At 51.5% G+C, this 24,164-nt stretch overlaps 1 protein-coding gene and 1 pseudogene across 1 annotated transcript; both read left to right on the top strand.

Annotated features, from left to right (window-relative positions):
• Positions 1–455: 455 nt before the first annotated feature.
• On the top strand, positions 456–12,139 carry LOC125622331 (ribonuclease-like). Its single transcript, XM_048820311.2, has 2 exons — positions 456–678; positions 11,043–12,139. The coding sequence occupies exons 1-2, from the start codon at positions 541–543 to the stop codon at positions 11,508–11,510; spliced, it is 606 nt and encodes a 201-aa protein (XP_048676268.2). The 5' UTR covers positions 456–540; the 3' UTR covers positions 11,511–12,139.
• A 5,586-nt stretch (positions 12,140–17,725) lies between these two features.
• Positions 17,726–17,875, top strand: LOC125622687 (U4 spliceosomal RNA; annotated as a pseudogene).
• Positions 17,876–24,164: the final 6,289 nt, after the last annotated feature.

Here is a 24,164-nt window from a genome sequence, read left to right as displayed (position 1 = left end):
GAGTTTTCAAAGATAATGGCCAATGGCTCTGCAATTACATCTGCCAATTCCTTTAGTACTCTCAGATGCAACGCATCTGGCCCCATGGACTTGTGTATGTCCAGTTTTTCTAAATAGCCCCGAACCACTTCTTCCTTCACAGAGGGCTGGCCACCTCCTCCCCATGCTGTGCTGCCCAGTGCAGTAGTCTGAGCGGCGGGGAACCAGCTGAGCAGCAGGGGACAGCAGAGCAGCAAACAGCAGGAGTTTGCCTGGAGTGAGCCCACTGAGGCTTACACCGTAACGACTTCTCTGAGTAATTACTGCATCTCCTGAGGAAGTTCATAGTAGGAAAGTAATATGGATGGGGAGTTTTCAACTGTTGTGACCTGCACTGGATGTGCCATGTTTGTCTTTCTTCCACAGGACAGAAGCGACTTTGTGTGTACAAAGTGCAAGCTGGTCTCCATATTGGAAGAGAAGGTTCAAGGTCTGGAGCAACAGGTATCGACCCTTCGTTGCATAAGAGAAACTGAAGATTTCCTGGACAGACGTCAGGATATGCTTCTACAGGTACACGGTTCTGAAGATGCAGAGCAGGCTGCGCAGCACGGACAGGAGGACGGTGAAGAAATCTGGCAACATGTGACCTCCAGAAGAAGAAGGGGGAACGTCCATGTACCAGCAACACAGACACAGGTAAGTAACCATTTTCATGTTCTCTCCACAGGTACCATTGCAGGGAGTGGCCCAGATGATACATCTGGGGGAAGGGAGCAGAAGGAGACTCCACCAGTTGAAAGGCATGAGATGCACTGTCCTAAGGTTGGGTGTTCCACGACCACCACTCCCAAGAGAAGGAGGCGGGTGGTAGTGGTCGGGGACTCTCTCCTCAGGGGGACTGAGTCATCTATCTGCCGCCCTGACCGGGAAAACCGAGAAGTCTGCTGCTTGCCAGGGGCTAAGATTTGCGATGTGACGGAGAGACTGCTGAGACTCATCAAGCCCTCGGACCGCTACCCCTTCCTGCTTTTCCACGTGGGCACCAGTGATACTGCCAAGAATGACCTTGAGCGGATCACTGCAGACTACGTGGCTCTGGGAAGGAGGATAAAGGAGTATGAGGTGCAAGTGGTGTTCTCGTCCATCCTCCCCGTGGAAGGAAAAGGCCGGGGTAGGGATCGTCGAATCGTGGAAGTCAAGGAATGGCTATGCAGGTGGTGTCGGAGAGAAAGCTTTGGATTCTTTGATCATGGGATGGTGTACCAAGAAGGAGGAGTGCTAGGCAGAGACGGGCTCCACTTAACAAAGAGAGGGATGAGCATCTTCGCGAGCAGGCTGGCTAACCTAGTAAGGAGGGCTTTAAACTAGGTTCACCAGGGGAAGGAGACCAAAGCCCTGAGGTAAGTGGGGACGTGGGATACCGGGAGGAAACACGAGCAGGAGAATGCGAAAGGGGAGGGCTCCTGCCTCATACTGAGAACAAGGGGCGATCAGCGGGTTATCTCAAGTGCCTATACACAAATGCACAAAGCCTTGGAAACAAGCAGGGAGAACTGGAGGTCCTGGTGATGTCAAGGAATTATGACATGATTGGAATAACAGAGACTTGGTGGGATAATTCACATGACTGGAGTACTGTCATGGATGGTTATAAACTGTTCACGAAGGACAGGCAGGGCAGAAAAGGTTGGGGAGTAGCACTGTATGTAAGGGAGCAGTATGACTGCTCAGAGCTCCGGTACAAAACTGCAGAAAAACTTGAATGTCTCTGGATCAAGTTTAGAAGTGTGAGCGACAAGAGTGATGTAGTGGTGGGAGTCTGCTATAGACCACCGGACCAGGGGGATGAGGTGGATGAGGCTTTCTTCCGGCAGCTCGCAGAAGCTACTAGATCGCACACCCTGGTTCTCATGGGTGACTTTAATATTCCTGATATCTGCTGGGAGAGCAATACAGCGGTGCATAGACAATCCAGGAAGTTTTTGGAAAGTGTAGGGGACAATTTCCTGGTGCAAGTGCTAGAGGAGCCAACTATGGGGGGAGCTTCTCTTGACCTGCTGCTCACAAACCGGGAAGAATTAGTGGGGAAAGCAAAAGTGGATGGGAATCTGGGAGGCAGTGACCATGAGTTGGTTGAATTCAGGATCCTGACACAGGGAAGAAAGGTAAGCAGCAGGATACGGACCCTGGACTTCAGGAAAGCAGACTTCGACTCCCTCAGGGAACGGATGGGTAGGATCCCCTGGGGGACTAACATGAAGGGGAAAGGAGTCCAGGAGAGCTGGCTGTATTTCAAGGAATACAATATTTCAAGGAATTGTTCAATATCTTCATAAATGATCTGGAGGATGGTGTGGATTGCACTCTCAGCAAATTTGCGGATGATACTAAACTGGGAGGAGTGGTAGATACGCTGGAGGGGAGGGATAGGATACAGAAGGACCTAGACAAATTGGAGGATTGGGCCAAAAGAAATCTGATGAGGTTCAATAAGGATAAGTGCAGGGTCCTGCACTTAGGACGGAAGAACCCAACGCACCGCTACAGACTAGGGACCGAATGGCTAGGCAGCAGTTCTGCGGAAAAGGACCTAGGGGTGACAGTGGACGAGAAGCTGGATATGAGTCAGCAGTGTGCCCTTGTTGCCAAGAAGGCCAATGGCATTTTGGGATGTATAAGTAGGGGCATAGCGAGCAGATCGAGGGATGTGATCATTCCCCTCTATTCAACATTGGTGAGGCCTCATCTGGAGTACTGTGTCCAGTTTTGGGCCCCACACTACAAGAAGGATGTGGATAAATTGGAGAGAGTCCAGCGAAGGGCAACAAAAATGATTAGGGGTCTAGAACACATGACTTATGAGGAGAGGCTGAGGAAGCTGGGATTGTTTAGCCTGCAGAAGAGAAGAATGAGGGGGGATTTGATAGCTGCTTTCAACTACCTGAAAGGGGGTTCCAAAGAGGATGGCTCTAGACTGTTCTCAATGGTAGCAGATGACAGAACGAGGAGTAATGGTCTCAAGTTGCAGTGGGGGAGGTTTAGATTGGATATTAGGAAAAACTTTTTCACTAAGAGGGTGATGAAACACTGGAATGCGTTACCTAGGGAGGTGGTAGAATCTCCTTCCTTAGAGGTTTTTAAGGTCAGGCTTGACAAAGCCCTGGCTGGGATGATTTAACTGGGAATTGGTCCTGCTTCGAGCAGGGGGTTGGACTAGATGACCTTCAGGGGTCCCTTCCAACCCTGATATTCTATGATTCTATGAATCCCTGTTGAGGTTACAGGGACAAACCATCCCAATGTGTTGAAAGAATGGTAGATATGGCAGGCGACCAGCTTGGCTTAACGGTGAAATCCTAGCGGATCTTAAACATAAAAAAGAAGCTTACAAGAAGTGGAAGGTTGGACATATGACCAGGGAAGAGTATAAAAATATTGCTCGGGCATGTAGGAATGAAATCAGGAGGGCCAAATCGCACCTGGAGCTGCAGCTAGCAAGAGATGTCAAGAGTAACAAGAAGGGTTTCTTCAGGTATGTTGGCAACAAGAAGAAAGCCAAGGAAAGTGTGGGCCCCTTAATGAATGAGGGAGGCAACCTAGTGACAGAGGATGTGGAAAAAGCTAATGTACTCAATGCTTTTTTTGCCTCTGTCTTCACTACCAAGGTCAGCTCCCAGACTGCTGCGCTGGGCATCACAATATGGGGAATAGAGGGCCAGCCCTCTGTGGAGAAAGAGGTGGTTAGGGACTATTTAGAAAAGCTGGACGTGCACAAGTCCATGGGGCCGGACGAGTTGCATCCGAGAGTGTTAAAGGAACTGGCGGCTGTGATTGCAGAGCCATTGGCCATTATCTTTGAAAACTTGTGGCGAACGGGGGAAGTCCCAGATGACTGGAAAAAGGCTAATGTAGTGCCAATCTTTAAAAAAGGGAAGAAGGAGGATCCTGGGAACTACAGGCCAGCCAGCCTCACCTCAGTCCCCAGAAAAATCATGGAGCAGGTCCTCAAAGAATCAATCCTGAAGCACTTACATGAGAGGAAAGTGATCAGGAACAGTCAGCATGGATTCACCAAGGGAAGGTCATGCCTGACTAATCTAATCGCCTTCTATGATGAGATTACTGGTTCTGTGGACGAAGGGAAAGCAGTGGATGTATTGTTTCTTGACTTTAGCAAAGCTTTTGACATGGTCTCCCACAGTATTCTTGTCAGCAAGTTAAAGAAGTATGGGCTGGATGAATGCACTATAAGGTGGGTAGAAAGCTGGCTAGATTGTCGGGCTCAACGGGTAGTGATCAATGGCTCCATGTCTAGTTGGCAGCCGGTATCAAGTGGAGTGCCCCAAGGGTCGGTCCTGGGACCGGTTTTGTTCAATATCTTCATAAATGATCTGGAGGATGGTGTGGATTGCACTCTCAGCAAATTTGCGGATGATACTAAACTGGGAGGAGTGGTAGATATGCTGGAGGGCAGGGATAGGATACAGAGGGACCTAGACAAATTGGAGGATTGGACCAAAAGAAATCTGATGAGGTTCAATAAGGATAAGTGCAGGGTCCTGCACTTAGGACGGAAGAACCCAATGCACAGCTACAGACTAGGGACCGAATGGCTAGGCAGCAGTTCTGCGGAAAAGGACCTAGGGGTGACAGTGGACGAGAAGCTGGATATGAGTCAGCAGTGTGCCCTTGTTGCCAAGAAGGCCAATGGCATTTTGGGATGTATAAGTAGGGGCACAGTGAGCAGATCGAGGGACGTGATCGTTCCCCTCTATTCGACATTGGTGAGGCCTCATCTGGAGTACTGTGTCCAGTTTTGGGCCCCACACTACAAGAAGGATGTGGATAAATTGGAAAGAGTCCAGCACAGGGCAACAAAAATGATTAGGGGTCTGGAACACATGAGTTATGAGGAGAGGCTGAGGGAACTGGGATTGTTTAGTCTGCAGAAGAGAAGAATGAGGGGGGATTTGATAGCTGCTTTCAACTATCTGAAAGGGGGTTCCAGAGAAGATGGTTCTAGACTATTCTCAGTGGTAGAAGAGGACAGGACAAGGAGTAATGGTCTCAAGTTGCAGTGGGGGAGGTTTAGGTTGGACATTAGGAAAAACTCTTTCACTAGGAGGGTGGTGAAACATTGGAATGCGTTACCTAGGGAGGTGGTAGAATCTCCTTCCTTAGAAGTTTTTAAGGTCAGGCTTGACAAAGCCGTGGCTGGGATGATTTAATTGGGGATTGGTCCTGCTTTGAGCAGGGGGTTGGACTGATGACCTCCTGAGGTCCCTTCCAACCCCGATATTTTATGATTCTATGGTACTGAAGTCCCAAGCTGCCAGGGAAAATGGGCTCAGAAATAATCTCAGCACATCAGGTGGCAGTCACAAGGGGATTTCTGTGACCCAACACATCATAGCCTGACTGCCAGTGGATGCATGGGTTGTGGGCAACAAGTCAGAAGATGCCAAAGACAACTGAGGAATATGGTCCATAGTAGCCCATATTGGAGGATTCTTGGTGGCCTGAAAGGGCAGTGAACTCTAAGGGAGCCATCTTGTGTGTGACTGGTCCTGGCGAAATGAGGGACCCCTCTATGGACTCCACTAACTCTGGAAGTCCATGCACTGGGTGGGGAAAAGATATGCTTGGGTGGGATCCACATCCATGGAATTGCTTGAAGGCACCCGAGTCCACCAGTATCTCAAAGTTAGTGCTGGGCTTTGCAAAGTGCGAGAGCTGGAGAGGGAGTTGGAGATGTGTTGGTTGCTGATTGGCCATCACCAGGGTACTGGCAGATGAGTGTCGGTGTGCGCTGCTGGGGAGGGAGGAAGGGTGCCAACACAGCCTGGACGACCTTATCAGGGCTGGTGTCTGGCATTTCCTGACCTGGGCACAGCTTGGGCCCTGGGAGGGCAGCTCATTGCAAAATATCCTGGTTCCCCACAGTATAGGCAGAGGCCCAATGCCAGACGTCCATTCTTTTCCATGTTGGAGAGGTGGGGCCAGACCTGAGTGACTTACATCCGTTTGCCAATAGAAAAGGGACTGGTGATGGCGGAGCTGGAGCTGGCAGGAGCGAGGCAAACCATCTTTCTTCTTGGAGGCCTTTGGTCAGTTAGTTGTAGATCTTAATGAAGGCCGGATGTGGATTCCACCCAGACCAGTTTATTTTTCACATTGTTGTTTAGGTCAAGCTGACTCTAATTTAGGAATCCACTAAATTTATCATGATTGCTATGGAATGCATCAGCTAGGTAGAGCTTGAGTTTGTCGGAATCAGAGCTTAAGGCAGCTTGGCTTGAACTTGCGCCTCCAGGGTGGCAACTTGGGCTTTGAAGATCAGTAATGGACTCAAGAACAGCTCTGGTGACTCTTGCAGCAAATCAGACAATGTAGCCAATCAGGCAGTGTGCTGTTGACACCAATCAGCTCTACCGGTACAAGCTTCTTTCCACTGGTATTACTGCCCCAAAAGGAAAATCCAAAATTCTTGCTTTTGTGAGTCACATCTGTCCATGTTCGGGATTGGTCCTGCTTTGAGCAGGGGGTTGGACTAGATGACCTCCTGAGGTCCCTTCCAACCCTGATATTCTATGATTCTATGTGTCATGTTTGGGCTTGTATCTGCGTTTGTGTGGGTCGGTCTTGTGTGTTTCATTTTTTTGTCTGGTGTGGTTTTGTGTTCTGTGTGTTTGAATCCCTGGCTTGTACTAGTGTTGTGTGTCTCATATTAGGTTCTTCTGTGTGTGTTTGTGCTTTGTGCATGGGTGACTCTTGCTTGGAACAATCTTGCATGGCTTCTCTTCCAACTTGTGTGCACGTTTTTATCTTATGTTGGGGTGTCACAGGGCGAGTACACCCCGTCCCCCCTTTGGGTAGGGCAAGAGTTTTACAGCCCTGTGGCTAAGTCCACTTGGCCACCCTTTACCTCAGGAAAGCCTGGCCTAGTGTCCAGAGTCAATATAGCTGTCCTCTCCCCCAGGGAAGTGTGGTCTAAAGGCCAGAGTCAGGATTGGGGCCCTGTCCCTGAGGACTGAGTGGCCAATGGCCAGAGTCAGTATAGAGGGCTCTGCCTCGCAGGATATATGCCCTAGTAGCTAGAATCAATATAGATGCCCTCTCCCTTGGGGCCGTGTGACCCAATGGCATTGCTTAATGGCTGTAAGGGGGGGATGGGCCATCACCAAGGGGGGGTTTGTTGGCGGGGGTAAGGGGATCCGGGTCCTCCCTACTCCATGAGGCCCCAGCCCTGGGCCCTGTCAGCGGCGAGTGTACTCATCACTGAGTCAGCGAGGATCCTAGCAAAACACGCTGACTTATCACTCAGTTCCATTACCAGATCAATGTATAGTCCCCCTGGACTACTTCCTACCCTGTGTCCGGATGCGGTGGTCCTGGTGTCTCTGGGGTCTCTGGGTTCCTCGGCCTGTGCAGCTCTCTGCAGCTCCGCTCGCCCTCAGGCATCCTCAGGTAGGCAGGTAACAGCCTGGGTCTCAGCGGGTCTGGCTTCCACAATTTGGGGCTTCAGTGGCTCCCAGGCTCAAGCTGGCAATGTGTGTCCTCTCTCTCTTTGGTGGACAGCCCTGACTGAGCTAAGCTGCTCCCTTTTATACTGGTGCTCCAGTTGGAGCATGCCCAGCAGGGGCGAGGGGGTATGGCTTTCTTGGCCCACAGTGCGGGGTTAACACTTCCCTGTCCAGTGTGAGGTGAGTACACCTGGCTTGGGTCAGTCAGATCCTTGTCTGTCTCCAATGTTGTGCCCTGTGTGTTCTTGTGTGTCTATCTGCATGCATTCCTCCAAGTGTCTCTTTCCACATACCATCTTCCTTCCCTTGCCCAGAGCCAATGGGTGAGCAAGCCGAAACGCCAACCCCGCCCTACCCAACCTGTTCCTTTTGAAACAGGGACGTGGCTTCGGTCCCAAGAGAAAAAAATTACAACACTCCTGTGTCACTCTCTCTCTCTCATCATGTTCTTCCTCATCTCTCTCTCTCCTTTCATTATTAAAATTCCAAGCACACATTTCTTCCCCTCACAAATAGGGCAGACACCCAATGGCATCCAATAGGGGGTTCTTCTTCCTTCAGAGAATCATTCTTATCCTGAAGGGAAAGAATCACTTAGCTGCAGGTTGGCCATGCGTCTGGTTTTGAACCAGACGCCTCTTTTTAGGTGGTTTGTCCCCAGATACAATGGGATGTGCTTTTGTCTGGTGTTGGACAAGGGACGCCTTTTGGAAGAATGCGCAGTTCTGCCACAGCCAGCGTGACCTGGCACTCATGGGGATGGAGTAGCATGCTCTTTGAAATTGCATCCTCCGTATGGCATGACCTCATACGTACCATGTCTACTAGGTCACGCCGGTGGGAGTGGGGTCACCCCGTTCCCAGAAGTACCATCGTTTCTGGGATTCTGGGAATGCGTGAGTGGCCACCGTACGTGGATGTGTGAGGTGTGCTGTCACACCCAGCCCTTAAGACTGAGTTTGATCTCCTCTCTTCCTGTTCTGACAGCACGGTAGCCCCAGGGATACGTGTGCTGTAACTGCCATCTTCAAATCACCCAAGGGATTTAGATGTCCAGTTTCCAGCTAGTTCTCATGGCCTCCAAATTCCTTATGTGCCTGAGAAAATCTCAGACCTCAGTGTGCTTGCATGCAGAGCTCTGCCTCCCACTCTCTTTCCGCTGTGCTTTTGGAGACATGATGGCCTGCTGATGTAGAACGGATCAATGAAATTGGTTTTAATTGTTCACTTTATTAATATAACTTCATAAGAAAAGTTTTATGAATGAAACAACATTCATTCATAAAACCAGTTACCCCAATAACTGGTTAATTGAGTTTCACTTTCAATCCAATTGCTGCTTAAATCACTGAAACTTGCACTGCTTCAACATTGTAACGCAATAAATATATAAATAACAAATAAATTCGTTAGTTTCTAAGGTGCCACAAGTCCTCCCTTTCTTTTTGTGAATACAGACTAACACGGCTGCTACTCTGAAATTGTAACTTTGTTCACTGTTTGCCATTCCTTACACTTGTCCATGTTGTAACCCAAACTCCATTTTAACTTGTCCCAAACTCCATTTTAAAATGCTCACTTCATTTTTGCAAAACCCTGCTGTAATCTTATTAGTTTAGTTTAGATGTGTGAATGAGGTATGTATGGATGATGGAATCAACCTCCAGCCCCAGCCTGTCCTGATGAAATAAAAGTGTAAACACCAATGGCTGAAGATGCAGACAAAGCAAGAAGAGTCCACCCTAACAAGAAAAGAACAAAAGTACAACTGAAGAAACATCAAAGCCAGGTCCCAGGCTGAAAATCATGTCTGCAATTGACAGGTGATCAATCACACCGAACCCAGAGGCAGCGTGACACAGCACGATCTATAGACTCTGGATTCAAACTAAAGCCTACAAAAAGGATGGGTGAGAGGGAAGACTTTGGAGGGTAACATTCTGCTGCCAACATGGAAGGGCATCGGTGCATGCCCAACAGAGACCCAGCCCTTCCTTGTGCCCGGCTTTCTTGGCCAGTTAGCTGCCACAAGCTACGAACCCAAGCCACGAGCTCAAGCTACATACAGGACTGGTAACTATACAGCAGCTGCAGAACATTTGGGGTGTGTGTGGATGTGTGTGTGTATACATAGGTATTAGATATTAGTTATTGGTCATAAATCAAATTGTGTTATAATAAATGTGACGTCTTGTCCCCTGAAACGATCCTGTGCAGTTTTGTCTGTATAACACTGATCAGATGAAGAGAAACCATTATAGTTCCTCATTAAGGTCCAGAGCTGCCTGAGGAAAGGAGGGTGGTGATGCTGCTGGTCAGAATTGAAGGACACGGGCATGAATGTGTTCATGGGGAACCCAGGGCAGAGAGAGAGTAGGGGGCTGCAAGCTGAGATTGAGGGGCATTAGCAGAGCTCGGTGTGGGTGGGGAGAGGCCAGGGCTGGGACAGCAGAGGCTGTGGGTTGGGAGTGAGGGGCAGCGGCAGAGCTGTGAGTTTCCAGGTTTGGGCTGGATTAGGAAGGTGCCAATGGGTCAGGACTTAGGCTCTGTCTGCAGCAAATGAAGAGTATTTGTAGCACACGTCAGCACTGCTATGCTAGCTTTAATCTAGCTAACACAGGTTAAAAGGGAAGTAGAGACATAGTGGCATGGACTTCAGCATAGGTTACCAACCAGAGTAGCTTCTGGCGGTCTGGAACTTGATTGATTAAAGCTGGCCCAGCTCTGCCCACCCATGCTACAATCACACCTTTGCTTGCTGGGTAGACACACCCTGAGATGTTTCCATGAAGCCCAGGTGTCTAGCAGGACATGTGCTATTTATTCCCCACCCATGCCCTTCCTGCCAGGTCACTGCTTTTAATTGCCAGGTATCAGGAAGTCCTGCTGACACAATTGTTTACTGGATTTGCCCTCTCACTCCATGTCTGGCTGGGCTCTATATAACCCATGCCAAAATGTGCAGGAGGATCAGGGTGAGGTTCAGCTCTGCAGAGGCTGGGATCCATCTCTCTGACAACAGCAAAGGAACAAGGACTTGGGTAAATTGCAGGAGATTCCACCAGCTGGGAGACAGGAGAGAACAGTGTCACATGGGGCTGCAACTTCAGGATTTGTTTCTGGGATGCAGCATGACCTAGTGGTTAGAGCAGGTGGACAGGGAGTCAGGACTCCTGAGTGCTATCTCCCCTCTGGGAGGGGAGTGGGGAATAATGGGATAGAGTGGGGAGGCCCTGATTTCAACTGGGGTCTGTGCAGCACATGACACAATGGGGGCCCAGATCTTCGGCAGGGTATTTAGGTGCCATGTGATAAAAATAATAACTCTCTTATATTTGGGCAAGAGTTGGGTGGGAGGTGAGGGGTCCTGGGGCTAGAGTGGGATGGGATCATGGGTTGTGGTGGTTTTTGGGGGACAGAGTGGGGTGTGAGGGTATAATGGTGGGCTTGGGGTTCAGGCCCTGGAGGTTCCATGGAGGAGACAGATCCTCCCCCGCCATGCTGTCTCCATCCATCTTCCCCCTCTCCCCACTGCAGGTCGATCCAGTGACAGACACGGCCATGGCCCCAAGAGGACCCCGCCTCACGCTCCTACTGCCCCTCATCCTGCTGGCTGCCGGCCTGGCCCAGCTCAGTGAAGGTGCCAGCTACCAGCAGTTTGTGAGACAACACGTCGACAACCCCAAGACCAGTGCCTCCAGCAACCGGCTCTACTGCAACCTCCTGATGCAGCGCAGGGGCCTGACCCGCCGCCAATGCAAACCAACCAATACCTTCATCCACGCCCGCACCGGCCAGCTCCAAGAGATCTGCGGCAGCAGAGGGAGACCCGTCAGCGGCAACCTCTATGACAGCAACAGATCATTCAGAGTCACCACATGCCGGGTGCTGCCTGGCTCCCGACCAGGGCACTGTAGATACAGGGCTGCAACCGGAGTCACCAGGGTCCGTGTGGCCTGTGTCCAGGGGCTGCCTGTGCACTTAGAGCCAACGTACCTGCCATGAGCTGGGAACAGGGGATCCCCCTGCTGCCCCCACGCCCCTTTTGCTCATTGGCATTCTTCTTTCGCTGGGGGCTCTCCTGCCCTATCCTTGCCCCACCTGGGTAGCGCCCGCCATGAATCTCCACAGGGACATTCAGCATCTCCCTTTATCCCACAGGACAGCAATTGGGGCCTGTGGGGAGATTTCCCACGCTGGGTGCCCACTTCCCATCCACGCAAGTGAAAATCCGGGCACCCAGCCCCCCCAGCTGGCACTGAGACCCTCAGTCTGAGCCCAGCCCTCGCGTCGCTGGGCAGGATCCAAACACAACTGGCCTGGACTTGGGCTGGGCTGCCCCGAACCACCAGGAGTGGAAGAGGCCGAACAGCTCTGAAATCCCAGACTGATTTGGTTCGGGTCCCCTACTTTACTCTCCCAGGATAGACCAAAATTCCCATGAACCACTTGGTGGCCACCCCTCCCCCATCCCCTGCTCCCTGCTGCCCCTAGTGCCCATTATACTGTACAGCCCTTTCCCATCCCTGATCCACTGGATGCTGTGTGGATGTTGTCTCAGGCTGAGCTCTGGGGAAGCTGTCACTGAGTTTCATATTCTCGCTACTTCTTGCAATAAAATACTTTCCTGCAAATGCAGAACAAGGGGGAGTGTTTTTGCGGGGGCTGGGTGCAGAATCACTGGTTATCCGGAGTTATTTAACCCTAGCAGCATGCCAGGAATACAGCTAGATTGCTCAGAGGGATCAGGGAATGGAATAAGGTGCAGAGGCTCCGATCCAGCCCTAGGTCAGGGGACCAGCTGGCTCAGGGGGCGGGGGAGTGCAATCTGGGGCTTTTCCTCTTTAAGGGGCACTGGCTCTGATCTGGCTCCAGAACTGGCTGGCTCACGGGGGTGGGGATTGGATATGGGGCCTTTCCCTTTCAGAGGCCCTGTCCCTAGTCCCTGTGTGGCCACAGGCTGGGTGGCTCGGTGGCAGTTGGGGAACATGGTACAGGACCTCTTTGTTTGAAGGGCACCAGCTGCAATGTTGACCCAGAGCGGTAGGGTCTGGCTGGCTCTGGGTCCATATCTGGGAGGGGGATCCAGGAATAAAGAGGCTTCCTCTGAGATTTGCCAGTGAATGGCTCATCTGCTCGCAGCCACAGGCTCCATGGCGATGGAACGGTGCTTGGTGCTGAGTTGCAGCAGGCATTGGGCTCTGTCCTGCCCCCTGGAACCAGTCTGATTTGGGTGTGGAGGAAAGGGGGAGTTGGGATCAAACTGGGATCAGATCCCGGGCTTCCAACATCCAGTATAGGCAGAGCCAGTGTGAGCTCTTTAGCACAGCCACTGTTGCAATTGTCTACAGCTTGGACAACTGGCGGCCTGCACTATTAGCATCTTCCAGCAGACCAGCACCTCTGCCCGCCCTCACAATAGTATGAGACACATTGGCACCACCTGACCCTAGGGTTGCCAGGTGTCCGGTTTTGCTACCGGAACGCCCGGTCAAAAAGGTAGCCTGGCGGCTCTGGTCAGAACTGCAGACTGGGCCGTTAAAAGTCTGGTTGGTGGTGCTGCTGATTTAAGACAGACTAGACCCTACCTGTCCCGGCACCATGCTGCACCCTGGAAGTGGCTAGCAGGTCCGGTTCCTAGGCAGAGGGGCCATGGGTCTCCCCGTGCTGTCCCTGCCCCAAGCACTGGCTCTGTGCTCCCATTGGCCAGGAACCGTGGCCTATGGGAGCTGGGGGGGTGGTGCCTGCACGTGAGAGCAATGCACAGAGCCTCCTGCCCCACCCCCAGCTAGGAGCTAGACCTGCTGGCCATTTCTGGGGGGCAGCACGGAGCTAGGACAGGCAGGGAGCATACCTTTGCCCTGTTATGCTGCTGACTGGGAGCCGCCCGAGGTAAGCCCATGCCCGAACCCCAACCCCAGCCCTGAGTCCCCACCAAACACAGAGCCCCCTCCTGCACCCCAACTCCCAGCCCTGGGCCCACTACAGAGCCTGCAACCCCAGCCGGAGCCCTCATGCCCCCCATCACCTCAACCCTCTGCCCCAGCCCAGAGCCTATCCCACACCCTAAACCCCTTATATCAGGCCCCACCCCAGAGACCACAGCCCCAGCCCAGAGCCCATACCCCCTCCTTCATCCCAACCCTCTGCCTCAACCCACAGCCCCCTCCCGCACTCCGAATACCTTGGTCCCACCCCCCATCTGGAGCCCCCTCCTGTACCCCAAATCCCTCACCCCAGAGCCTACACTCCCAGCTGGAGCCCTCACCCCCTTTAAGATCTTTTAAATACCTTTAAAATCCCTCCTGGCCAGAGGAAAAATTGTCTCACCTGTAAAGGGTTAAGAAGCTAAGATAACCTCGCTGGCACCTGACCAAAATGACCAATGAGGAGACAAGATACTTTCAAAGCTGGAGGGGGGAGAAACAAAGGTCTGTGTGATGCTTTTGCCGGGGACAGAACAGGAATGGAGTCTTAGAATTTAGTAAGTAATCTAGCTAGGTATGCGTTAGAGTCTGTTTTGTTTAAATGGCTGATAAAATAAGCTGTGCTGAATGGAATGTAGATTCCTGTTTTTGTGTCTTTTTGGAACTTAAGGTTTTGCCTAGAGGGATTCTCTATGTTTTGAATCTGATTACCCTGTAAGGTATTTACCATCCTGATTTTACAGAGGTGATTCTTTTACTTTTTCTTCCATTAAAATTCTTCTTTTAAGAACCTGATTGCTTTTTCATTGTTCTTAAGATCCAAGGGTTTGGGTCTGTGTTCACCTATGCAAATTGGTGAGGATTTTTATCAAGTCTTCCCCAGGAAACGGGTTGTAGGGTTTGGATTTTGGCGGGGGAAAGACGTTTCCAAGCGGGCTCTCTCCCTGTTATATATTTTTTAGAGGATTGGTGGTGGCAGCAATAAAGTCCAAGGGCAAAGGGTAAAATAGTTTGTACCTTGGGGAAGTTTTAACCTAAGCTGGTAAAAATAAGCTTAGAGGGTTTTTCATGCAGGTCCCCAGATCTGTACCCTAGAGTTCAGAGTGGGGAAGGAACCTTGACACTGTTGCCGGCACCCAGTGCCGAGAGGCTGAACAACCGCTTGAGTGGTTTGTTACCCGGTGTGCTACACCCAATAATTACAACAGGGTGAAGAAGCAGACAAGTTTATTTGCAGCTGCAAAAAGGTACAGGGAGAATAAAATCTCAAATCCTGCACAACAGAGCAGGAAGTTACACAGACTTTTATACATTTTTTTTCCCAGTATACTTATTCAATAGCAAGCTGCTCCAAGTATTTATATAGCCAGCCAATCCAGTTCCCAGCTAGTTCCCTGATTCTTTGTATCATTTGTTAAACTATACATAAAGCTGCTTTATTCAGCATTGTTTTTCCATATCTCCCCTGTTTGGCCTTGCTTAGTTTTAGGCAGTCTGACTCTGCAACATACTGTTGCAGATTCTCAGCATAACTGCTGTGTGTGCCTCCAGGCAGGGGGGCCAAGGACACTTGGGCCTAGTACGCAGAGCTGCTGCGAGTGCCTCCAGGCAGGAGGGGGGCCAAGGACACCAGGGCCTAGTGCAAGGGGGCTTCATCGACACTCGTGGTCTTTCATCCCCTCGAGTTACCTAGTGGCCATGCCCCAGTGTTCCCAACAACACCCTCTCACACCCCAACTCCCTGCCCCAGCTCAGTGAAAGTGAGTGAGGGTTGGGAAGTGTGAGCCACTGAAGGAGGGGGAATGCAGTGAGTGGGGTGGGGGGGCTTCACGGAAGGGCTGGGGTAGGGAGTGGGGTGTCGGGAAGGGGTGGGGCTAGGGTGTTCAGTTTTTTGTGATTAGAAAGTTGGCAACCCTAACTGACACCTGGCAACCCAGAGGGGTTGGGCAGCATGGGACAGGCCCTCGGGCCTCACTCCCTGCTCGGGATCAGCTTGGGCTGGTCCAGGCTGATGGGGTCGGGGCAGCCCCGTTAGGGCCATTTCTCGGCTTGCCCCAGGACTATGAGGGTGTCAAAGCCCCAAGTCCAAGAGCACTGGGGGACACTGCAGGGTGAATCAGACAGGAGTTGGTGCAGAGGGAGCCTGGCAAGCCGGTAACAGTGGGCCCTGGAGCCAGCCCCTCCCCAGTCGTTATCTGCGGGGCTGGGCTGGTCAGGGGGAAAGACAGAAGAAAAAGAGCATCAGACTTGATAGTGTATCCAACCAGCGCAGCCTGTCACAGATCCCCCTGGGCCCAGTCAGCCTGGCCTGCCCCAGATCACCTGGATGCAACCAGCCAGGCCTGTTCCAGGTCCCCCTGGGTCCAGCCAGCCTGGGCTGCCCTGGTTCCCCCTGTCAGTCCAGCCAGCCCAGCCTGCCCCGGAGCCCCCTGGGCCCAGCCTGCCTGTCCTGGATCTCCCTAGGCCCAGCCAGTCCAGCCTGTCCCAGATCCCACTCCAACAGGATAACTCCAGGGATCAGATGGCGACAAGGTGAGCTGGAGAGAAAGCCCCAGATCAGCCAGACACAGGGACAAATGCACCCTTGGCCACAGAGTGACACAAACACAAGCAGTTTGACAAAGCACATACCCCCACAGAGCACTCTACACACACACACACTCACAAACACATTCACTGAGACATCCAGACGCACTCCGCGTGTGCGTGCACACATACACACTCCCAGCCATGTACTCTATACACACATGCATACAAGCACTCCCACACACACTTTCTGAATACATGTGCCCCTACACACTACATGCACCCCCCAGCCCCATACATATGTAAGGAGACTGTTGTCCCCTTACTAACATTCAGCGGGAGTGTTTTGGCTGGCTAGCTCCAGTACTAAAAGGAAGGGGAAGGGTCAATGGGAAATCAGGACCCTGAGACTGACAGTCCCCAGGAACAATATGGCGAGGCCAATGCTCCAGGTCAGCCTGACTGACAGGGCGGGCAGGCTAATCAGGAAGTCAGGAGGCCAGGGAGGGACCGGTCCTCTGTGTGAGCTGGACTTGCGTGGGTCAGACAGAGTGGGGCCAAGCTAAGGAGAGAGCAGGGGCCCGAGCTGAGCTGGGGAGCAGAGCCGGGCCAGCCAGCAGAGCCAGAGACACAGCCCAGGGAGAGCAGACCTGCAGCCACTGAGCCAGAGAAGCAGCCCAGGGGGCTGGAGGCAGAGCAGCGGCATCAGTGCTGAGGCAGAGTGGAACCAGAGCTAGAACAGTCGAGCTGGAGCAGTCTGGAGCTAGGTGTGGTGAGCAACTGGGGCCAGCCGGGGGGGACCCTGGGCAAAGGGCCCAGCGCAGACTGGGAGAGGGATCTTAACCTGAGAGGGCTGAAGCTGAGAAGAAGGGTCCCAGCACCCAAAGCCTGGAGGTGCGTGGCCACCACCAGATAGAATATCAGGGTTGGAAGGGACCTCAGGAGGTCATCTAGTCCAACCCCCTGCTCAAAGCAGGACCAATCCCCAATTTTTGCCCCAGATCCCTAAATGGCCCCCTCAGGGATTGAATTCACAGTCCTGGGTTTAGCAGGCAAATGCTCAAACCACTGAGCTATCTCTCCACCCCAACCCACAGTATCCCTGCAGCACAACCAGGGCCTGAGAAGGAGGCCTGGGACCTACAAGGAACAGACTGTGAACTGCCCTGACATCCAGAGACACTCTTTGTGATGTTCCCTGTCACAGAGTAGGGTGACGTGTTTTCCTTTCATCTTTTCCATTTTTCCTTATTCTTTTTAAAAATAATTGTTGATTAAATAACTTGCATTTGCTTTAAATTGTAGGAAATGATCTGTGGGTCAGGGAAGCATCCAGTGCAGAGAGTGTACCTCGCAGTGGGGACACCCTAGCCCCTGTCCTAGGTGACCACATCAGGGTTGGGGGGTCAAGCCCCCCAGGAATCCTGGGCCCAGCCTTGTTGGGGTTACAAGGACTCTGCCAGGCAGGAGAGTGGAAGAGAAGTCCTCAAGAGCGGGGAGGCCTCTGGGTAAAGGAAGTGGGAGCGAGGACTCAGATCCTTCCACTAGCCCACTTCACTGGGGTAGTGCAGAAGCCAGGAAAGTTCCCCACAATAGCGGGGCCATTCCCCTGCTTACACATAATCATGCATTCAGTCTAGCCACGCAGGACTAGTTGACGCTAAAAAGGCTATGCCAGCATATCTGTACTGGCAGAGCCTCCTAGTGGAGCTGTGGTAAATAGCGACCTAAGGAGCTTTTGCTGGTATAGGTAACCCACCTCGCCAGTGCTTTGCACAGTGGCAGTATCATAGCCAATGAGGTTAATCCGAGGCGCGATTATTGCTAATTGAAAACTTTTCCCAATACCCCACCATGACGACTTGGAATATAGTCGGCATTGGCAATTTTTGACAGTCTCTACCAATGATTAAGCGATTCCGGTAAAAGGTCTCTTCTGTCAGCATCTGCACAGGATTTTCCACACACAGAGCAACAGAGTTACGCTGGCAAACCTTTGCGATGTAGACCTGGCCTCTCTGACACACACGCTTTATGCACACGCACGTTTTACATCCCGATGTGCATTTCCTCATGCAGACGTGCATGCACCTTATACACACATACATGCACTCTACACAGACGCACTGGGCAGACACATTGTATACATATTCTCGGTCCCTCTCACACACAGATACGCATAACTCTGTTTATCAGTACTTGACTGGCCCGACAATCTACACATACAAATAACTATTAAACAGTGAGCACAAGGACAAATTGGCTGGTGATCACAAACACACACAGAAACATGCATCGCCATACTCAGTGTGATGGGGGTGTTCATGCCACACCGCACCTGAAAGGGTTAAGGTATTTGGGACGGATCTAATTAACCTGCTAGGCTGCACCTGGGGGACAACCAGGCTGGCTAAGCAAGTGCTGCAGAGCAGGTGCAGGCTAGGCTTGTACAAAGCCAGTAAGCTGAGAACAGAAAGGGGCTGCAGGGGAAGTAGTCTGCAGTCACTCTCTGGGAGGAGGGACTTCAGGCTGGAAAACCTAGGGAGGAGGGAGCCAGAAGATAGAGCAGAGAAGGCACACAGGAAGGCACCCAGGGAAACAGAAACAGGGTCTGAGATTGAGCAGACTGTAGTTGCTGGGCATAGGGGTTCCTGGGCTGGAACCCAGAGCAGTGAGTGGGCCTGGGTTCCCCTACCAGCTACTGGGAAAGTGGCACCGGACCTAACCAGGGATTGGAGCCTGTCTGGAGCGGCATGAGGTCAGCTGATCCACTGGCCCTGTGATACCCCCAGGAGGGGAAACACAGAGTGGCCGGGATGGAGGGTCAAGTCCCGAAGAGGCAGCGCGCTGAGAGTGAGAGGAGCCGTGGGGACAGTACATGACAGAAGAAGTGCCAGACTAACAGTCTGTGCAGCCAGGAGGAGGTGCCCTCACGATGTGTAGGCATACATATCTATCTACAGACACACGGAGAGCCAGACAAAAACCCGTACCCATACACATGCCAATTCATAACCCGCAGCCACCCACACTTCTACAGGACTCATCCCCTCCCACTGCGGACAGCAGGGACATGCACGTACACACATACATTCACACTCTCTCTCTCACACACACACACACAGGCTCATTCTCTCCAGCAGGTGTGGCAGGGATACACACACACACACACACTCATGGCTGGTACCATTTCTGGTCATGCTCCCCAGAAGGAGCAGCCATGTTCTATCCTAACCTCCTATCAGTGATCCCAGGGCACTGCATCTTGCTGTGATGTCATGATCCTTGGGATACCCTCCTCCACCCCCCACGAGGTCTTTGTACTTCCCAGGATTGGAGGCAGGGCTGGGGGGCAGGCAGGACAGTGAAACCGAGATGCAGAATTCAAAATGGGCTCATGCAAAGAACGTAACTAAAGCGACTTACTGTGGGTGGGGGCTGGGAATCCTGGGGGTTAATTCTCAGATTTTCCCTGGTACAAAACTTCCCCTGCCCATCTGAAAGAGCAGGCAGCACCCTGGTGAGATCATAGAATCACAGAATCATAGAATATCAGGGTTGGAAGGGACCCCTGAAGGTCATCTAGTCCAACCCCCTGCTCGAAGCAGGACCAATTCCCAGTTAAATCATCCCAGCCAGGGCTTTGTCAAGCCTGACCTTAAAAACCTCTAAGGAAGGAGATTCTACCACCTCCCTAGGTAACGCATTCCAGTGTTTCACCACCCTCTTAGTGAAAAAGTTTTTCCTAATATCCAATCTAAACCTCCCCCACTGCAACTTGAGACCATTACTCCTTGTCCTGTCATCTGCTACCGTTGAGAACAATCTAGAGCCATCCTCTTTGGAACCCCCTTTCAGGTAGTTGAAAGCAGCTATCAAATCCCCCCTCATTCTTCTCTTCTGCAGGCTAAACAATCCCAGCTCCCTCAGCCTCTCCTCATAAGTCTTGTGTTCTAGACCCCTAATCATTTTTGTTGCCCTTCGCTGGACTCTCTCCAATTTATCCACATCCTTCTTGTAGTGTGGGGCCCAAAATTGGACACAGTACTCCAGATGAGGCCTCACCAATGTCGAATAGAGGGGAACGATCACGTCCCTCGATCTGCTCGCTATGCCCCTACTTATACATCCCAAAATGCCATTGGCCTTCTTGGCAACAAGGGCACACTGCTGATGCAAACCTCACAATGCCTGGTTTCCAAGGCCAGGGTGTTTCCCGCTGAGCTATGGAGCCAGCTGTCAGAGAAGAGGCAGAGGCAAAGAGAGACACAGACTCAGTGATGTTTTGCAGTGATTTCCCCTGGGCTCCCAGCCAGGGCTCTCCCTGGCAAATTCCCCAGTCTGGGCTGGGCTGCAAGGCCAATTAGATTGCCCACAAGCTTGTGGCTGGCTGACAATGGGTAGGAATGCTAGATATACACACGTGCAATCACTCTCACGCATGCTATGGAAGGCAGCCGCTGTCGGCAGCATGGAGACTCACCATTGTCCTCCCCATGGGACAGCCTCCGGGAACAAGGCGCTGCACTTTAGCTCCATGTAGCTAGATGAAGTGAACCCTAGGTGGGGGCATCGGGCTGACCTTGGCCAGCTACATGGAGGTGAAATGTACCTGGGCTTCGTCGCCAGGAGGATCGCAGACCTAGTTTGGCTTTGTTTCCCCTGGTGAAGAGTCACAGGCTGCGTGTTGCTCGTCTCCACCCAGGGATCATGCAGTCCTTTGTGTGGTGGCGTGTCCACCTGAACCCCAACTACAGCTCCCACTCGGGGGAGGAGGGGGCGGGTGGGCGGAGGACTGTTGGAAATGCAGCCCAGCAACTGCCGGAGAGGCTGGGAGCAGCTTGGCAGAAGCTCCTTCGTAGCCAGCTGGGAAGAAGCTGTGAGGACATGATGAGAACAGAGGGTCAGGGACCTGGGGAAGACCCTGATGGGCAGGGACAGGAAAGTGGCAGGAGCCCAGAGGAAGGGCCTGGGTCCCCCTAGCTCTCCCCAGACCCAGGGGAGAAGGGCAGGCTGCCAGGGACACCAAAGACGAGCCCCGGATGGGGGCCTCCTTGGCATTGGGGTCACCAGACATGGGGTTTCCTTGTGGTTTGGGCTGGACTCTGGATTACCCTGAAAGGGGCGAGAGCTGAGAGCAACCTGGCTGGAAGAGCAGGTCACAGCTGCCAAGGGGCCCCCACCTTGCTGGTCCGTCAGCAGGGTTGGAGTGGGGAGAAGCGCCCGGCCGCAAGGGGGCATCCAAACGGTGAGTCTCTTTTCCCTGGGGGTACCTGCCAGGGAAGTCCCCCAAGGCCTGGAGAAGCAATCCAGCTCCCAGCAGGCTCTGGGGTCTGGGGAGTTTCCTTGGGCCAATCAGCAGCTGGAGATGGGCGTGGTGGGGGGAGCACAGGCTGGAGGACGGGAGGCATTGGGGAGGTGGGAAGTTGGGGAACCGCAGGCCGAGGGAGGGTGGAGCTCAGTCAGGGTTCCCAGCAGTGGGGGAGGTGGTTGTGGGGGGAGTTTACCCCTTTCCCCTGGGAGCCCTGTGAATCAGGAGACCTCACATGACACCCCCCGGAAAGAATCACACCACAGCCAAGTGCTGTGCTGGGAGCCGGGCCAGGTAACTAGCCCAATCAACGGTTCTGTGGCTTCGTGCTTGGAGCCCACCCGGTGTTGTGAGTTCAGATTTCACTCAGGTCTTGTCTTTAAGAGAATTAACTAAAAGTCCCTTTCACCCTAGGACACTTCCCAGGGTACCCAGGGTTGTGAGGTGCCTCACCGCCGCCCCACACCCTTTACATGAGGCCAGCTTGTCGGGAAAGCACCAACCTCTAAAAACACAAGCGGTAACTTGCAGGCCTCGTTCTCTCCACAGGTGAGCTGTCGGCACTCGCTCAGCCTCCAGCCCTCTGGAGCACCCAGCCCTGTTCCATCAGGCGCTCGGAGTGTGTGGGTTTGTGGTTCCCAAAGGATCATCACGGAGATCCGTAGTGCGAACAAGAATGAGTTGATGACCACTGAATAGAGGGTCAAGTGACAAGAGTCAGAATACTGGGGACACAAAGGGTGACGTATAAGACAAATCATAAGGTGTTTTCTAGAGACTAAACTCAACAAACAAAGCTTTCCCCTGCCTCCTACAAGTTCTTATTCCCAAGATCTTTCCCCAGTAGTTTCAACCAGGGTAATCATGACCCCATCTCAGAAACCCAAGCCCTCCAGCAGCTTGTCCTGCAGGAATAACTGGGGGGTCCACTGCCCTTCCTAGGCATAAGTTCCAGAAGTTCGTTGTCTTACCCCTAATGAGGAGTGCTGTTAACACTTACTGGTAATTTCCTCTCTTTGAAGATTTCACAATCCTTTGTGAGCATTCGGCTCAGATGTGCGGGTGGATCTCCACTATGCACTGTATGAGACTCAGGGTTCATGTGACCAGCCAGAGAGAGAGAGAGATGCTTCTCTTCCTTGCAGCCTGTCAGGAGAATGTGGATCGCTCTTTGGGAGGCTGTCTTAACTCACAGACCTAGAAAACATAATTTTTAGCAGAGATACATAACTCCTTAAATCTTCCCCAGGCATATGGCTTGCAATGATTCACAGGGCCAGTCTGATGCAGGCTTTTATTACAGACCCTGGCATGACATTTTCTGATGAACTAGAATGTAAATCCCAGACCCAGGGATTCCTGTAACCCATATGCCCTCTGCCAATTGGTGTCACAAGGTCCCTGGGTCACACTGTAGGTGATTTTATATTCACATTGGGCCACGCCCCAAGCAAAGATTCTGGCCCTAAATGTGTTTTTAATCTAATCTACTGATAACACTAATAACTACCAAAGGCTGTAGGCCCCTCGTCTCTGCCCACTTCCTTCCCTCCTCTGAAGTTTGCTTCTGTTCTTTATCTTACTTTATTTTTTCAGTTTCTCTGTATGTAAAACAAAGATAAGGTGGAATAAGATTTAAAACCGATTGGATTTTTATAAATTTGGTTTGTTGGCAAACTGTAAAACAAACGCTTGACATTTTAATCATTTGTATGATCTATAATCAAATGTTTCAAGTGTAGTAAAGGTCAGGTACCAAATAGTTACCACATTATGAGAAGTTTATATATGTAGTTTGCTATTGTGTGTGTGTGTGTTTGTAATTAAAATTTAATAGGGAAAAACGCTGATGATTAATTAATTATCTACTTTATTAATATTCCTACAGGGAACTGCCCCAGGGACTTCCCCCAGCTCCTGAATAGAAATTGCCCCCACAGAGCAGGAGCTGGAATCTCCCCATGTGACATTTGAATGCCGCTCCCAGCTGGTTTTTGGCAATGAATTGCTGATGGAGAGCGGAGCTGTGGTCTGCCTACAGGAGATGATGATGAATTCGCACCAGCAGGTGGCACAAAAGATCCATCAGCTGTGCAAAGGAGAGTGCTATGTGGTGACAATTGGAGGTGAGGTGCTGGCTGCAGGCATTTTGTTACAAGGCTTGTTGGGCTAAGAGCTATGGGGGGGAGAGAGGTCAGGGTTCAAATCCTGGATGAGCCCATTTTTTGGCAAATTGTGCTGTCAAGAAGACAATTATTACTGAAGTTGCAAACTGGTTTATAGTAGAACCTCAGAGTTACGGACTGACCACTCAACCACATACTTCATCTGGAACCAGAAATACGCAATCAGGAAGTCGCAAAGAACAAAAAAACAAAAAATAAATAAATAAATAAAAAGGACAAATACAGTACAGTGCTGTGTTAGACGTAAACTACTAAAAAAATAAAGGGAAAACAACATTTTTCTTCTGAATAGTAAATTTTCAAAACTGTATTAAATCAATGTTCAGTTTTAAACTTTTGAAAGAACAACTACAACTTTTTGTTCAGAGTTACGAACATTTAGAGTTATGAACAATCTCTGTTCCCGTATCTTTGAGGTCCTACTGTAATACAAATTGTAAAAATCTATCCATCCAAACAACCTGTTTTCAATGTAGCTAAATGTGAAGTCACACATCCAGGAAGAGACCATGAGGGCTATACTGATAGGATGTGGGACTCTACCCTGGGAAGCAGTGCCTTTGAAAAAGATTTGGGGGTCATGGTAGATAGTTAGCTGAACAGGAGCTCGCAGAGTGATGATGTAGCTGAAAGGGCTAATCGGACCCTGGGATGCACGAATAGTGGAATCTTGAGTAAGAGAAGAGAGATTAATTGGCCTCTGTATTGG

The sequence above is a fragment of the Caretta caretta genome, chromosome 13 (genome assembly GCF_965140235.1).
Source record: "Caretta caretta isolate rCarCar2 chromosome 13, rCarCar1.hap1, whole genome shotgun sequence".
NCBI classification, from domain to species: Eukaryota; Metazoa; Chordata; order Testudines; family Cheloniidae; genus Caretta; species Caretta caretta.
The sequence above is the reverse complement of the archived record's forward strand: the minus strand, read 5'-3'. Positions and strand labels throughout refer to the sequence as shown.